The sequence below is a fragment of the Falco punctatus genome, assembly GCF_963210335.1.
Source record: "Falco punctatus genome assembly, chromosome: 15".
NCBI lineage: Eukaryota > Metazoa > Chordata > Aves > Falconiformes > Falconidae > Falco > Falco punctatus.
This window is the reverse complement of record NC_137595.1, coordinates 22,617,071-22,633,394: the sequence shown is the minus strand read 5'-3', so window position 1 is coordinate 22,633,394 and position 16,324 is coordinate 22,617,071. Positions and strand designations below refer to the sequence as shown.

At 49.3% G+C, this 16,324-nt stretch overlaps 1 protein-coding gene across 12 annotated transcripts in view; it reads right to left on the bottom strand.

Moving 5' to 3' along the window:
• LOC308053696 (exocyst complex component 1-like) overlaps positions 1-16,324 on the bottom strand; it is a 32,060-nt gene that overhangs the window by 4,557 nt on the left and 11,179 nt on the right. For 11 of the 12 annotated variants that reach the window (XM_080365272.1, XM_080365277.1, XM_080365278.1 and 8 more), the window contains 10 exons: positions 12,357-12,584; positions 10,673-10,805; positions 9,454-9,563; positions 8,272-8,421; positions 7,894-7,987; positions 1,867-1,985; positions 1,526-1,639; positions 1,099-1,169; positions 280-520; positions 2-185 (listed from right to left, as the gene is read on the bottom strand). In XM_080365272.1, the coding sequence (XP_080221398.1) occupies positions 2-185; positions 280-520; positions 1,099-1,169; positions 1,526-1,639; positions 1,867-1,985; positions 7,894-7,987; positions 8,272-8,421; positions 9,454-9,563; positions 10,673-10,805; positions 12,357-12,584 (1,444 nt within the window). The remainder of the gene's footprint in view (position 1; positions 186-279; positions 521-1,098; positions 1,170-1,525; positions 1,640-1,866; positions 1,986-7,893; positions 7,988-8,271; positions 8,422-9,453; positions 9,564-10,672; positions 10,806-12,356; positions 12,585-16,324) is intronic. The other variant, XM_080365275.1, reaches the window with a different exon arrangement.

Here is a 16,324-nt window from a genome sequence, read left to right as displayed (position 1 = left end):
CTGCTGCTGAAGATGCTGCCGGCCAGTCTAAGATATGCTTTGTCCAGCTCCCCTCTCCGCCGAGCTGTCCTGAACACCTTCTCTGAGAAGTTCACAAACTCCTCAAAGAGGCTCACGGAGGGCAGGATCCCACCTTTCATCTTGCTGGGCATCTTTGCCTCCTCAGCCTCTTTGCACAAGGCCCCCTGGCAACAACACACAATGCATAAACCAGTACTGCCCTCCGTGAAGACCATACTAGAAGATTCACTCAGGTCTACTTGGTCTACTGACACTCACAATGCACTTGTTGAAGCTGCCCTTGGCCAGGAGCAGCGTGTTGCCCAGGACAGTGTTGAGGAAGGACGAAGGGAGAGCTGAAGAAGAGCCCCACATCTCAAAGATGGAGTCATTCAAGGTAACCAGGACCTGCAAGCAGCCAAGTGGGTGGACCTTATTGCAGACATCTAGAAATCCTTTCAGCTCTGGTTCCAGGCAACTGAAGATCTCACTCAGCAGCTGGGTCATAGGTTCTTCTAGTCTTTAAAAAAAAAAAAAAAAAGGCAATGAAATGGAGGGGAGCACCAGCCCTGTGGCCAGCTGCAGAGGCAAGGGCAAATCTAAAGAAATAATTAAAGCCTCCTGTATTGCAGTTAAGCCTGTTTATGCTTGGGTCATCCTTCAACTCTTCACTGTCTTGGCTTGTGGGAGGATGCTGAAATGTCCTGTTTCACCAGCCAAATGAAAAATGTCAGTGTTTTTATGCTGATGGTTTTTATAAGGCTTCTATTCTATAGTGTATTTTTACTTTATGACATTACTAATAAGGAAATAAACTTGATGAAAACACAGGATTTTCTGTGACACACAAACCTCACCTCCTGATCCACCCTGGAGCAGAGCCACTGCACTGGGGACAGGCAGAACCAGCAGGCTCTGCTCAGCCTCTCTGCGCGCGCAGCCACAATGCCTCCTGGGTTTTTGCTATCCAGGGTGCAAACCTGACACCATTAGTAGACATCGGGAGTGAAAAAAAATCCCTTCTACCAGTTCCTCAGGCAGGACAGCCCAGACCATGCCCCTGTCAGAGCAGCCAGCTGTATCCCATCACCCACATACTGGTTCCGAGGCTTGGTGCAAGGAGGGTCCTCTGGGGATGCCATGCTCTCTCCTCCCTTAGTGGCAGATGCCTGAAAGGAAGAATGGCATGGGAATTATGATTTTTCTGCCTGCCCTTAGAGAGGAAAACTTGAGATGTGGGTTTTATTTCTGCTGCTTCATGATGGAGTCTTGTGTTTAATGCTTAGACATCCTGTGATTTTGCTGGAGCTATCAATCAAGTCCAGTTGCATTCTCCTCTGTCATCAGGAGGTCTTAAGCTTCCCCACTACTGATAGCACCAACAGTTACCAGAGGACAAAAGCCCAGGAGAGCTCAGGTATCTGATAGAGGTAAGTGGCCACCCCACTGTGCCTGCTGAGGCTTCGATCAAGCTGGAGGGAGGACTGGCTGATGGGACAGGAGAGGACATAGTCCTCGCACTTACCTCCGGCACCTGCAGCTCTGCAGCACCGTGGCTTAGCTGGAAGAAATTCTCAATGAACTGCTGCTCCGCGGTGCAAAGGGGTTGCAGCTCTCTCAGCACCTGTTCCAGCATCTGCTTAGAAATCATCAGACACATTAGAAAACCCTTCTAGCACATGCTGAGGACACTGCAGTAGATGTCCATGTCCACCTGAAGTAACATCTAAGCCAGGTCAGCAGTACAGAACGTGTCTACTTCTGCTCCAGGTAGACAGCCCTAGAGAAAGGAATACAGGATGGGCTGCAGCACTGGCACAGCCCCTGGGTGACACAGGAGCCCTTTAGAAAACCTCAGCGCCTTACCTTGATGACATTGCTCTTGTCCAGCATGTGCTCCTGGTCTTCTCTGCTCCCTGGGAGGCTCCATCGAGACTGCTGCCTGCTCCCCATCACCATCGGCTTCTCTAAGCTTTCCTGAAGACCTGCATGGTGTGTTGGTGAGCAGTTAGACATCTCCATCCCTCTTGGCCTCTCCAGCTCCTTTGATCATTTTATTAACAAGTTTAAATGTCCCTTTTTATGTCTGATCTTACGTGTGAATTGGCCTTTTCCTATTGGATCCTGATACACGGGGGACGCAGGTTTTGCTCTCATTTTTTTTTTCTCTGCCTTCTCAACTGTTTCTTTTTCATGATGCTTTTATTTCACTGTCTGTGACACTTACCCTTTTGCTGTTTAGTGCTTAGTACTAACTCTTGAGGACTGGGGAGTAAAAAATCCTAGGTGATAAGAGCATAAATAGCAGAAATGCCTGCAAGAGTTTCAGGGAAAACACTCGCTGCTTAGTTTTGATGGTAAATTGCCATAAAACATTATCCAGGCAGGGGGGGAGGGTTGGCTTTTTTGTAAAAAATGGCCTTTTAAAATTATAAACATTCACCTGGATATTAATATGCTTTTCAAACATTACTAGTTTTACCACAGTGTTTTCACTGGGTGCTTGATTTAAGTGGAAAAGCCAAAATATTTTTTTGAAATGAGCATTAATAGAATACTATTATAATCACTAAGAGAAATCTGTGGGGAAACATCCATATTATTTTCTAATTATTTCTAAAAACTGATATCATCCCACTAACCCAGAGGTTTCCTGGTGTGTCAGGCCAGCTCTCCATTTCTCATAACATCCGAAATATCTTTATTCGAGCCACTACCTGCAGGGCTTTTACCTTTGGAAAGGATTAGTCAGATGCCCTCCGTGCTAAGCAGGGATGGGGGATGATGGACAGCCCTGCTCGCGACCTCAACCTTGCTAAAACCACGGAGAAAATTAATGAGCTGCTTCATAATCTCTTTCCCACCCTTACGCAATGGGTGATGATAATTTCACTTGCTGGGAAGTAGCAAAACTAGGGAAAAAATATCTCCCCACAGGAAACAGGAAAGAATTTTATGAGCCTGTAAATTTTAGTGTGGAAAAGGGAATGGGAAAATGAGGGGAAAAAAAGACTTAATTATGGCTCACAATTATAAACAGCTTGGGGTTTGCCTTCTAAACTCTCCCGTAATACTGAAGCAAGGCAATAAATGATCAGGTGATATATTTAGAAGCAATCAACATAAATAATCCTTTATGGGGGCAGGGAATCAACCCTAAAAATTTGCTGCCACAGAAAGAAAGAGGCATCGAGAGCTGGAGCGAGCCTGGGGTGTTTTAAAGCAGGGATGAGGGATGTTATCAGGCAAGTGTCCTCACAGCCTGGGCTTTCCTCCATGCAGGACTCGCCCCAGCGAGCAGGTGAAACATTGGGGAAGACCTTGGATGAGGTTCCCGCAGAGCTTCATCAAAGCCAGACCTTCCCTGCAAAACGGCCTGAGACCAACCAATTTTGCAGAAAATATTTCAGCAGGAGTCTCTGAAGGTCTCTGGGAGCTGGGAGAGATCGTGCTCGCTTTCAGTGCCTGCTGCTGCCAAGCTCCTCCAGCCGAAGGACCCATGCGTGCCTTGCCAGCATGCTGCTCGTCCCGCAGTATGTCCTCGAGCCCAGAAGAGGTCAACTTCATCTTCAGAGGGAGGTGATGTGGGAGGAGATGTGATGCTCTCCCTCCTACTTTGTCCCCGGTGTCTCCAGAGGTGGGCAGGCACATCTCCACTGGTAGGACCGCAAGCCCAGGTAAGGTGCCTTTCCCTGGTTTGGCTGGCAGAAGCTCTGCCAATACAACTTTGTAAAAATTCCCCCTATCACTAACCATGCTCTGCAGTGACATGGTGGCTGTAGTTTCAATGTGCTGCTCACATTAATGATGGGATGAGTATTCCCACGCAAGCCTGGGGCTTCCTACCTGTCCCAGACCCCTTCTCACCCCGGGGAGCAAAGCATGGTGTCGGCAAAGCTCAGCTCATCTTGCCCTGGCCGCGGTGGCCACGCTGGCAACAGGCAGGCACCTTTGGGTGATCTATAACAGTGCAGTAACAGGCTTGTAACCATCAAGGTGTTCTTCTGTCACTGCAACGGGCTTCAGAGATGCTGGATTTTCTCCTGGGATTGTAATTACTCCCATTTTATGGGACTCACAGAGGCATTAAAGGTAGACAAAGTATTGAAAGGAAATCACTGGTTTAACATTTACCAAAAGGAGGTCAGGTGGACTGACTGCAAAACATGCACTACACTTTTTTTTAACAAGTCTGTTTTTGTAAAGAGCCTCTTTAACAGTCATCTCTGTCCCTGCAATGTCGCCCATTTTAATGGCTTTATGAGCAGACCTAGCTGTGCTCTGGGAGGAGAAAAACTTGGGTGCTCTTATTTTCTGTCACCTCAAGTCCCTTGCTTGGAGCCCATCAATCACTTTGCAAATAGAAACCAGGGGCTCTTTACCCTATGCATAATCTTTGTTATTTCCTTCTGTTTAAATAAAAGCAATTGCCCTTCTTCAGGAAATGGTGTTTGATCACATTATCTCCCAAGCCACAGATAGGAGTTTTCTTCCCCACTTGCTAATTCCCCAGCCTTGCTTGCTGCCAGTATGTTCATTACCTCTTATCAGGGATTCCTATTTTTAAGCGAGAAAGAGCACATTTCCCAAGGAAAAGCTGCATCCAGGCATGGAGGAAAGGGGTGGGTGAGAGGAACTTCATCTTTTTTAACTATTTGTTTTACCTGGTGTGGCAGATGAGGCAAAGCACATGCCCCTCTCTGCCGGGCTGAGTGCAGGTGAGCCTGGCCCCATGTGAGCGAGGCGTAAAAGGGCTGGAAGCAAATTGGTCCTTTACTGGTGCACAAACCCTTCTGCCAAGTAGGATGGGCAGTGCTGGACAGCCATAAAGACAAGAATAATAAGGACATATGCTTATATCTGTAAGGACACATGCTGTGTGGCAGCATGGGGACAACAAAAACAAGTGAGCCATGGAGAGCCACACAAACTGGCTGTGTCGTGTCCCAGTACGCTACTGCCAGCCACTGCAGGGACAGCTGGCCCCAGGCACTGCATCTCTGATGAGCTGGAAAGGGAGCACAAGAATGGTGCTCTGTACTGCTCAGGGACCTCCACCTGGGCCAACACATCCTCATGGTTGTCACCACCAGCCCATCTGTGTCTGCTTGAAGGTGTTCAGATCGCAGCCGCAGGGACTGCCAAAGTGTTTGAAGGGTGGGCATCCCAGCTCCAACAAGTGATGCTTCCAGTGCTCCTGCACTGCTGGGTCCCTGGCACCTCCGAGGAGGGAGAAGGACATTCAGGGTGACAATGTGTCTTGTAACAACCCCGTGGGAGAAGTGTGTGCCTTTACAGTTCTTACAAAATTCAATCCTTTTTCAGAAAGTCCGTATCTCAGGATCATCCTGGGAATATTATGACCACCTCATCTTATTTTCCTGTTGTCTGCTTGCTATAGGCTTTCCTGAGTCCTCCAGCATCAGTGACAGCTTGTAGAAACAAGTACAGCAGGTTAATGGCATTATGCACAACTAATTTCCTACCATCACTTTTCAGCATGTCTCTTTGATATAATTGCCTGTTACCTTGTCTTTAAATTACAAGGAGAATAAAAATGTCCTGCTAACTTTCCCTACACAACTTGTCTTTTGGTCCTTGTCATCGCGTCACTGCTTTGCTGGAACTAGCAGAGATTTTGATCCCCGTTTTTTCCCTCTCTTGGCTCCATAGTTTGGCAAATCATTCTGGCATGGAAAAACTAGTTCCCGGTCACTATAAAAATATTTCCTGGAGATGTTCACTCTCTCCATTTTTAGCAAAATTACAAAAAGGAACATTTTAATTAAGAATTAGTATCTGGGCTTCTACTGCCTCTTTCTTCCTCTAAAGGGGATGAATCTTTGAACATGAAAAGCAGTGAGGAGAAAAAGCACACGTGTTTTTCCTTTTCCCTTCCTCTTCTTTCCAGTGGCAAAAGACTTCTTGGGTGATATTTTCCTTCTTTATTTTCAGGAGTCCGCTGCGGGTACATGTACACTGCCAGCACTGCCCATCCTGGCTTGGTCCCGTGGTCTTGAGGTCCCCCCTTTTCCTGGTATGTGCAGCTGAGTGTCTTCCCGGGGGGAATTGGCACCAGGTGGGGAGGAGCTGGGGGTGGTGGTGGGTATGTTGTGATATGGCTGTGATGGACACCTGAAAACGGGGAGCTGAGAAGTGCTCTGTGTTCCTCTCTTCTGACACAGCCGCCAGCCTCTGGGAGTTATCTGCTGCTGTTGTCCCACCCTGGACTGGAACTGACTGGGGCAGTACTGGGAGTGCAGCAAGGGGGTGAGCAGACCTAGCACTTGAGTCCACTGGTGCTTCTTGGTGCTGTGCCTCTGCAAGGTGGGAACTGCTGAGATGCCGTGATGCCAAACAAAGCGATGCCAAATGCTCCCACCCAGAGGGATGCAGGGCCAGTCGGCAGCACAAAACCTGGGATGTGGGAGCTTCTTCTGTCACCCTGGCATGGGAAACGCTGCCAGCAGAAGCTCATGTGCAAGTTGCTGCTAACACAGGCTCTCTCTGTCCCTGCTTGAGACTCACCAGGTTCTTCACAGAGCAGATCATGGAATGGTAGAATGGTTTGGGTTGGAAGGGACCTTAAAGCCCATCTAGTTCCAGCCCCCTGCCGTGGGCAGGGACACCTTTCCCTGGACCAGGTTGCTCTCAGCCCCGTCCAGCCTGGCCTTGGACACTGCCAGGGATGGGGCACCCACAGCTGCTCTGGGCAACTTGATCCACAGAGCAGGGAGGAGATTACAGCAAAACACCCAGATATTCTCCTTTCCTTTTATAGGTGGTTCTGAAACTGAGGGAACGGGCCCTGGAGCGCTACAGAAGTGGAAATTGCATACAATGGTCAGATCCTACAGCCTGGTGAGGTTCGGGGTAGCTCCCTCCAGATGCCCATGGCCCAGGCTCCCTAGCTGTCCCTTGTACCTCAGGAGAAGGCAGGGTCTTCTCCCAGAAGACAAAGGATGAGCAGATATCAGGGCAGTAGGGTCAGCTGGACAGGGGCTGTCAGTACAATTGTTGCTTGGGGTCAGCACAGCAAAAGCAGAAAGGCAGAGCCCTTTGCCAGGATCCGTCAGCCACCAGCCCCATTTCCTTCCGTAAGCTTCATCCTCTGGCTCCTGGGTCTGGACACAAGTGATGAAGTAGGTGCAGAGCTGGAAGGAGCCGGGCTGGTGCTCTGATAGACTAAACACACCACGCAAAGTGGGTTTTGACATTCAACTTGGGCCAAGCTGGCATGGAACTTTCCATTACAGTGCTTTGTTTTCCTGAAGGAAAATGCAACTTCTGCGCAATAGAAAACTTCCAGAGGAGACAGATCAGTTTCTCTTTTTATCTCCACAAACACCTGACTGGAATATTTTGAGTCAGATGCAGCGATTTCTCTTGTAATGATCACCTTGGGAGAGCACAGCCCCACAGTCAGCTCACTATGAAATCACTCTGCTCTCACAAATATTGCTATGAATATGCTTGTGTCTTCAGGGACAGGCTTGATGCCATCTCTTTACAGGGAAAAGTGTGTCTGAGGGGTCCATGACCAGCTGTGCTTGCATGAAATACAGCCTGCCGCCCCCCTCACGGCCCCTCAGGGCAGGGTCTCAGCCACCCAGGCATCATTTCTGAGCCCTGCAAAGGGAAGGTGAACAAAAGCTCCAGCTCTGCGAAGCAGCTAGACACACCTGGGTAAGCACGGAGCCAAGGCTGCCTGGCATGAAGCAGCATCAGCGCTGGCACCTGCTGCCCACCGCAGACCCAGCCCCTGGAGGAGAAAGTAAATTCATGGCACAGAATGTGAGGAAGACACCTGTGATGGAGGATAACTGCCGTGTTCCCTACTTGCAGATAAATCACCGCCCAGCAGCACAAAGGTCTCATTTGCAAATCACTCACTTCCTTTTCTTCTTCCTAACAAGAAGGTTTTGGCTGGTTCAAAAAAGGCTTTGATTTCCCGCTCATAGAGTCTGCTGAGGTTCTGGGCATAGACCTGGAAAGTAGAGAAATGGCCAGATGAAAGCAAAAAGACCAAATTCTAGCATTTCAGACCTTGTCCTCCAACAAAGTGTCTGCCACTGAGTCCCAGACTGCTTTCTGTCAGGTGCAGAGGTCCAATATCACGTGGCCAAGTTGGCCAGGCACTCTCCTGGAAAAGGTGAATGCTGGTGGGGGGCATGGGTTTGGTGAAACCAGGCTTTCATCACGAATTAACCACTTTGACTAATCTGTTCCTGGTGGATGATCTGCAATATTGTTTCAGGATTTCAGCTTTACCTTGGGGAGATCGCAGAACAGAACTGGGTTGGTGTTCCTCAGCCAGGCCATGAGCGGGGTGTAGGGCACCAGTTCCTCGTGGTGGAGTCTGTGGCTTGGTGCAGATAGCTCCTCAATGGGCTGGCCGAGAGCAAGGACCTGAGCATTACCCTAAAGCAACAGAAATGGCAGAGTCAAATAAAACATAGCCTTGAAAAGTTCTGTAAAATAATTGCTTTGTAAGTGCCTTTGAATTTTCAGTTCTGAGTGTGTTTGAGAAGCAAATTTAAAGGCTGAGGCAGAGCATGCATAATCATTTTGGACTCTAGTTTTAACGTCATGTCCTGGGAACAACTGAGTGCAGAGCAATGAGCTGGCCCATCAGTAAGATGTGGGATACTCCAGCTAAGCACAGTGGTCAGGACAAGACACAGGAGAAAAGCTCACTGCTCAGGAGCAGGCTGGAAATCGTCCCTCCGAGCACCAGGAGGTGGGTATGGCTCAGCAGGTGGGATGCAGTGGAGACGGAAGGATGCTGCACGGTTGATGCAGCCCATCTTCCAGGGTCTGGCAGTGCTGGGACACCGCTCCTACAGGCTCAGAGTCAGGTAGGTGGGATGGGAGCTCAGCAGGCTCAGAGCAGGTCCAGGTGGAGCAGCTAGCTCAGGGATGTATCCAATCAAGGTCTGAAAATCTCCAAGGATGGAGATACCACAGTTCCATCCCAGTCCTCTGCCAGGCAACATCCCTTCCCAGAGTCAATGCTTGACAGTAAATAACACTAAGGATCTGGGAGTCACTCCTCATGAAATGAAATCCAGAAGAGTGTAATTTTCCTTTCAAATTTCTGCCCACAGAGATGTTGTCCACTGTACCTTTCCAACTGCAAGATCAGTGCTTGAAAGTGCTAACCAAAGGATCGAGGGACCGGATTTTACCCTGGGATTTTATGTTACACCATGTTATGTTACCACCCACCCATGCCCCTCCTCCCACAAAGAAAATCTAAAGCAAAAATCTTCAGGCCTGATGTCCTGAAGCACTTCTTAACATGACCAGAGGGTTAATGACTGTCATGGAACCTGATAGCCTGATAATTGGAAAATTCTATTACCGCAGCATCCCCTATACCACTGGTGCTCTTCAATTAGAATATTCAAATCTCTCCAGATTTTGAGCTGCCATGTGAAGAGTGAAGCCCACCTGCAGCTCAAAGATGCTTGTAATGTGGCTGATGAAAGAGTTTTCGAAGTTCTGCTTGAGTGTTTCAAACATGATCAGCTGCTCAGCCACAGACTGCAGTTTCCGGTAACCTTGAGGGAAAAAAAGAGAGGGTGTCGTGGTACTGAGCTGCTGTGGCTGCAGCCCAGCATCGCTCAGCATGCTGGCAAATAAGACAGATCTGCCAGGAGTAAGTTCTGAGATAAATACTACTGTCCAAAATCCAACAAGGGGAGAAAGATTTGCTGTAGTACCAAGCAAATACAGACAGGGAGGGAGTATAAAGTGAAAAAATAAAATAAAATTGCGAAACATCCATCAGTCCTACCATGGCCAAGGACAAACACCCAGCCTCTTCACAAGGAAAGCATGGCGTTTCATGCCAGGATGGATGAAGTCCCTGTACACAGGCATGTCTCCAACAACACCCACAGTGGACACTACTACGATGAATTACCATTTTTCCATGCTCAAGTACAGACAGTTGGGTTGCCCCAAGAGACCACAATTTCTGAACATGTATTTCCACCACCTCCTTTCTGAACTACGGGAAGCATTGTACACAGATGGCAGACAACAATGCCTTACGTCCAGGTATTTAGAAGAACTCTATAGATGTTTGCCTGAGTTCTAATGTAAACTGGATCAGCCAGTGCCTACATCCAGGGGGAGGTGCCTGCAGACCTGCCTGTGCTGCGTGGATGCCCCAGCTTGGCTATTTGCAGCGCAAATTTTATTTCTCTAAGAATGGATCCAATCTACCCACCAGCTACTTCTCTCCATGGACGTTCAGATGTTGCATTGGCTTTTCCAGCCCTGCTTGGCTGTGCTCCCAGGTGAAGCTGCTGAAGACCTTGAAAGCTTCAGCAAATCTCCAGAAGAAAGCCAGCCCTGCAAGACTGTTTCCCCAGCTCGCAGCTCCGGGTGTGCACTGCAGGGAAATACTGCTTGTAGCTCTGCACCTTACACTCCAGGTACCCCCAGGTCAGTGCTGCTGTTCACCTTCCCAAATACAAGCCTGCCTTCTATTTCTTTTCTACTTTGCCCAAGCAGGGCTGCCTGGCAAGCATGTGAGCTAATTCCCGGGAATACCCACTTCAGTGTTCAGGCTGGCATGGAATAGTGCTGGGTGTGCTGCACAGGCTGTGGATGAGCCCGTGGCTCTGCTGTCTGCAGATATAAGTCTCTGCTTTCTACTCACCGGGCTTTATCTCGATGCTCATGCAGCCAGATAAAGCCTCCACTGCAGCAATGCAGGCTTTCACTCTGCTGGGGCTGGAAAGGTCTCCCCGGCTCAGGGCATCACAGTGGTCCCTGCTGAGGTCAAGGTGGGTCTGAAAACAAAGCCAGAAGACAGCAGGTACAAGCACAGCCAGCTTCTCATCCCTTCCCATCCCACCCACGAGGCTGCTGGCTTGAAATAGCCAAGAGCTACCTTCAGCTGCCAGGCTGCACGTGTCCGTCAGGAAGACCATGCTGCTCTACCCCCACCAAAACCTGCGGTCTGCACAGTGACAAGGGCAGCGGTCAGCAGGGAAGCCCTGGCAAACCTCAGCAGGAGTTTCCAAAGGTCTGGCACCTCTGGGATCACTGCTGGCAGCAAAGTGGTGGGGAGGAGAAAGGAAAAGCTAAGGAAAGTGCAGCCTGAGTTACTCAGAAAGGAAAAGGTCAGTGGCACAGAGGTCACTGTAAGCAGTGGAAGTGAGGATTAGTTGTGCTGTTACAGCACTATTCTAGCATTTATGGCATGTTACGCTTGTAAATAACTCGCTTTCCCTTATTCCCAGAGCTGATCCAAAGTCTTTCCACTGGCTGTGCTGTCCCCTGCACCAGCATCGCTGTGGCTGTGAGGTACTGCAGAGGAAAGCTCCTTTCCCCACAAAGGATGCTGAGACAGGCTGACCTGCACAGTCCACAGCTGATAACAGACACTGACTTAACGGTTAAGTTACCTTTGAGGGTGGGGGAAGAAAAAAAAAAAAAAAGAAAGGAAAGGAGAGAAAAGGAATGGGGAAAATCCCATCAGGGGGAAGTGGGATGAGAAGCAACAGGGTCCCTGGACAAACAGCCTCTCCAGGGCAAGAGGGAGCCCCCAGAACGCTGTTCCCACAGTAGATGCACACTTTGCCTTGGGACCCCTGCAGAGCCCCCAGCAATTTCTCTGCATGTGAGGTTATGAGTGCTGATGGGAACAGGCTTTGGCCAGGGGTGAGTGTTGCATACCCTGGCTCTAATTGCTCATTAAGTATTGGGCTTGCATAGTCCTGGGTAATGATTATTGCCTATTGAAATTACTATTAGCTGCTAATAAAAGCTGGTTTTCCGTAGCACAAAGATATAAACTGAAAGCTACCAAGTGAAGGGAGGAGGGAGGCAGCTACCCTCAGTGGCAATGGCTTCCACAAGAACCCCACAAACAGACATAGGTATGCCTGGAATTTGAAGGCCCAAGGCTGGGAGGATCTTGGTGCTTTGAGTGCAAGGGTAAAAACACTGCCCCAGCAGCCTCTGAGTGCGTAAGAAGGTCCCAAACCTGACACTGACAGGCAGACCACAGCATCTCAAGTGAAAGGTTGCAGAGCTGTGTCTGGAAGGTCCTTCACATTACATCATCTGAGGCTAACCTTGCCTAGGAGGACTTCCAGAGACCCCTCTTACAGCCTTGGATCACAGTCCACATCATGTCTGTTGCTCGTCTACCTGTAGTACATCCCAGCTGCGTGACCATCCTCACATTATCAAGACAACAAAGTCCCCATTTCTAGGCCAGAGAAGCTCTGTAGCCTTCGCAGACAGATAATAGTTTTCAGCAGTTGAGGCTTGCTGGAAGTTTTTTCCAATAAATTCAACAGGCTGAAGATTTATGTCTTTGCAAATCCACATACCGTGAGGAAAAGGATCTCGTCCATCAGCCTTGTCTTGTTGGCAACAATGCGATGGAGCAAGGAGTTTTCCTGGTGGATGTGGTCCATCTGCTGCTTCACGCTTCCCAGTAACTCATCATAGATCTGCAAGGTCTCCTCCACTCGGGCCACCTCTGCAAGGGCCTCATCGATGGAGCTCATCAGCTGTGTCACCTGCTTCTCAGAAGAGATAATGGCTCTAAGGTTGGCCTGTGAAATGGAGAGAGAGGGCTTCAGCGCTGCAGCAGGGACTGATCACCACCATCTCTGAGTCAAATATCCTGACCTTCACCCTCCCAAGCCAAAGAAGAGACCCTGTCACTGTAAGGTGCAAGATGCTTGCAGCTGTCCTGCATCACTACCTGCACGAGGCCAGTGTCTTACCTTCGCACTTGGCTAAACTCTACATCAGCAACCACCTGCAAGTCCCAAGTGCAGGGCAGAACAAAACCCTTCCCCAAGCAAGGTGTAGGCTCAGAGGACTTTCATCTGCCACGGCAAAGAGCTTACTGTGGAGCTGCTGGGCCAATCCAACCACAAGCAGAACACAGCCTCTGTAGGTCTGGAGAGGGCACCAAGCCCTGCTGGCTTCTGCACCCCACTTTTCCCTCTGTACGCTAGGGAAGTCCCACGTGGACACTGCACGGACTCTCCAACCCTCAATCTCCACAACTGGTACAGTCCCCTGAGGACCTGCATGTCCATCCTACAATATTTGTAAGAAAACATGCCAGCTTTGAGGCACTGGCCATTTCTGTCTGGCTCTAATGCATTTATGCAGACCATGGCCATGCCAAGTGCCTGTCACAGCACATTTAGCACAGCTCTGGGCATTGCCACTGCTGCCAGGGTGTTACCCAGCTGAGCTGCTCTGGCACTGGAATTAATAAACAGCTAAATCATGCATGAGACATGCACATATATTTGTCTCCAATACGGAAACTGAAGGCACAGTTTGCCTAGGGAGGTGTCAGGCGTTTGTTTTGATGGGTGGTAGAGATACAATGGCACGTTAATCGCTGCTGACAGGCTCCGCTAGAGATTAACTGCTTCCAAATGTTAATTGTATCATTTTCAGGGCCTATGTACCATGCGGGATATCAAAGAAAACAATCAATAGACACGGGCAGGAGGCTTCCAGGCTGCTATTTTTCTCTCTGTTAATAAAGATTTTAAAGTTTGTCTTTTCTGATATTTCAATTATTTGATGCCTGGAATGGCATCAAACAATGGAAGCATCGGCACCCTCAGTACACCCCAGACTCGGCTTGCAGGTGGGAAATGATGGAAACATAGAGGGCTGGAAAAGACCTCTGAGATGATCCAGCCCAACTGTTAACGCTGCACTGCCAAATCCATCACTAGAGAGGAGGAAGAGAAGCAAAGTCTTGTCAACCTAAGTCAGGTTAGTGTAGCTTGGACCTGCCCTGTGGTCCGAATTAGGAACATGTCTGAAAGCCCTGTAGATGCTGGGCACCTACAGTCCCTGTGTAAAGGACTTTCTCTTCTGCAAGCTCCACCTGTATGGCTATCATCAGGATAAAAACAAGCTGGCAGCCCAGGTGCTACCTGCAGGGCATGATGCTGGAGCAGCACGGAGGTGCTCCTGAAGTGTGTGAGAGCCACTCTGAGCACACACCTGGAGCGAGTGGCTTCGGCCTCACTGCCACAGCATGGACTACGCTCTCCTGTGACACACGTGGTGCCGTTTTAGGGAAGCGTGGGAGCAAGGACTGTGGGGAATGGCTTCGGAGGCAGGCAGATTCGCAAAGGCTGTGGGAAAGGTCAGAGGAATTCTGTAGCAAGGAAAAGCCTGATGCCGCAGCAAAGCCAGCAAAGCACCTCCATTGAAGGGTAGGGATGGACCAACCCCACTGCAGAGTGACACAGCTTTCCCTCGGGGAGCCCGGCGGTGGCAGCGCAGGCTGAGGGTTCACTTGCTGGCAGGCTCAGCAGTCGGATTTGAAGCAGGGCTTGCTAATGCGCGCAGATACTCATCTGAAAGCACCACCGATGCTCAGCGAATGCTCCTTTTGCCCGGAGCCCAACCAGCCTGCGCAGGCTGGCACGAGTGACCTGAGAAGGAGCAAACAGCCCCGCTCCTGATGCTGCTTTCCAGCCGCACACCAGGGACTCTGGCCCGTGGCCACGGGCTCTGCCCGGAGCTTCACATTTTATTAAACGTTCCTAAATTACAGCCATAAACCTCCCACAAGCCTGGCACCGCTGCGCCTTCAGATCGTCTGATTAGGGCTTAACAGACCCGCGGGGGTTTGCCTAGAGCAGAGCATCACTGGTGACACTGGCAGGGCAGCTGCTGGCAGGACGGGCTCTCCGGAGCATCCACTCAGCTGAGGGTAATCGCTCTCCTGCTGAAGGCAGCACAAAGCTGCCGGGAGCTGCCTGTGTTTCAGCAGGTGCTGGAACCCTGCAAGTACTGAGGAATACCAATGTAAAAATCAGAGCTGCCAACCTCCCAGGTGCCCTGGCTGTGCTTTACTTTCCTCCAAAGCAGCTTTCTCACTGTTGGTGCAGTGTTCTGCATCCCCAGAAGATGGGTGAGGAGATGGTGATTAGTATTATAAGAGGAGGACAAGGTGTTATCACTGGGATGTGGGGAAAAACATTTAAATATATGCATGTGCTAGTCTAACTTGCTGGTATTATTAGCACTTAATACCATACATTAAGCCTTAGAAATATAAACATCTCATTAATCAATGTGTATTAGAAATAAGTGACATTCATTAGAGGGTATTAAAATAATGTATTTGACAGCACCTTTCATATCAAAGAACCCAACAGACATCTATTAGTTACTCTCATAGAGAGTATTTTACAGCTGGGAAACAGAGTCACAAAGTGCCTGTATGACTTGCCAAGAGGAGCAGACCTCAGGAGTTCGGTCTTCCAGATTAACTACTGAATTTCCAAGTGTACAAAGTCATATATCAATACAAACTGGGATTACAGCAAATACTGGAGCTAAAGGAGGTTGGATTTAGGGTCTGTGGTTTTCTTGTATGTTTTAGGATATTTCCTTTGGCTTATTTCTTTCCCTTTGCTCTTCAGTTACCTACCCATAAAATTCTAGCACCAGCTATATTAGCATAAGATAAATGCTCAAAGCAGCTATCTCATTATTTTGCTCCAGCACTCAAAGAAACAAGTTATCCTCTGCAGGAATGCAATAAAATACAGCAACTCTAATAAACTAAATAAAGCTCAATAGTCTGAAAATAATGTGTGCCTTCTCCATTGGCCCTTTCTACTACAGTTTATCTTTTACTTTTTATCTTCTTACAGCTCAGTTTCATTTCCCCCTCCACCCCCCCATCCCCTTTTTTTTCTCCCTGGCTGTTGCTTCTCCTTCTGTAGAGATCATTGCTGGCCCTTTCCTTCTCTTCCAGGCATCCCTCTTCATCATCCCCTGCTTTTTTATATGCACTTTCATCCCCTCCCTCCCTACTCAGCAGCCTTTGTCCTTCCTACTCAGCTTTTCTGTGTTCTCCCCTTCCCAAGGTAACTAATGTGCTTGTGCTCAAGTGAAAGAAAAAACCCACCCGAAATAATACGATTTTTGATGTTTCTGTGATAGCCTTCATGGCAACGTGGCAGGACCCATGCCCACTGCTTCGGCATGTCCTGCTTGCCGATGGCCATGCTGGACCAAGCACGCTGTGAGCTGCAGACCTGGCTGTGGTTTTGGCAGGAACCTGGGAGCGCTCCGTGCCCCGAGGTGTCTGGCAGGCTAACCTTCCCTGGGGGACACCCAGCCCCATGCAGGCAGGGAGGGGAAGACACAGTGCGGGCATTGTCACCGCATTTTCCCTTTGGAACAGTCCTGTAAATCATTTCCAGACGAGGTTAAGACTGGGATTGCTCAGGGTCACTGCTGACCACTGACCTGGCTCCAGCACAGCTTGCAGACCTAGCAGTAAGGCAACACC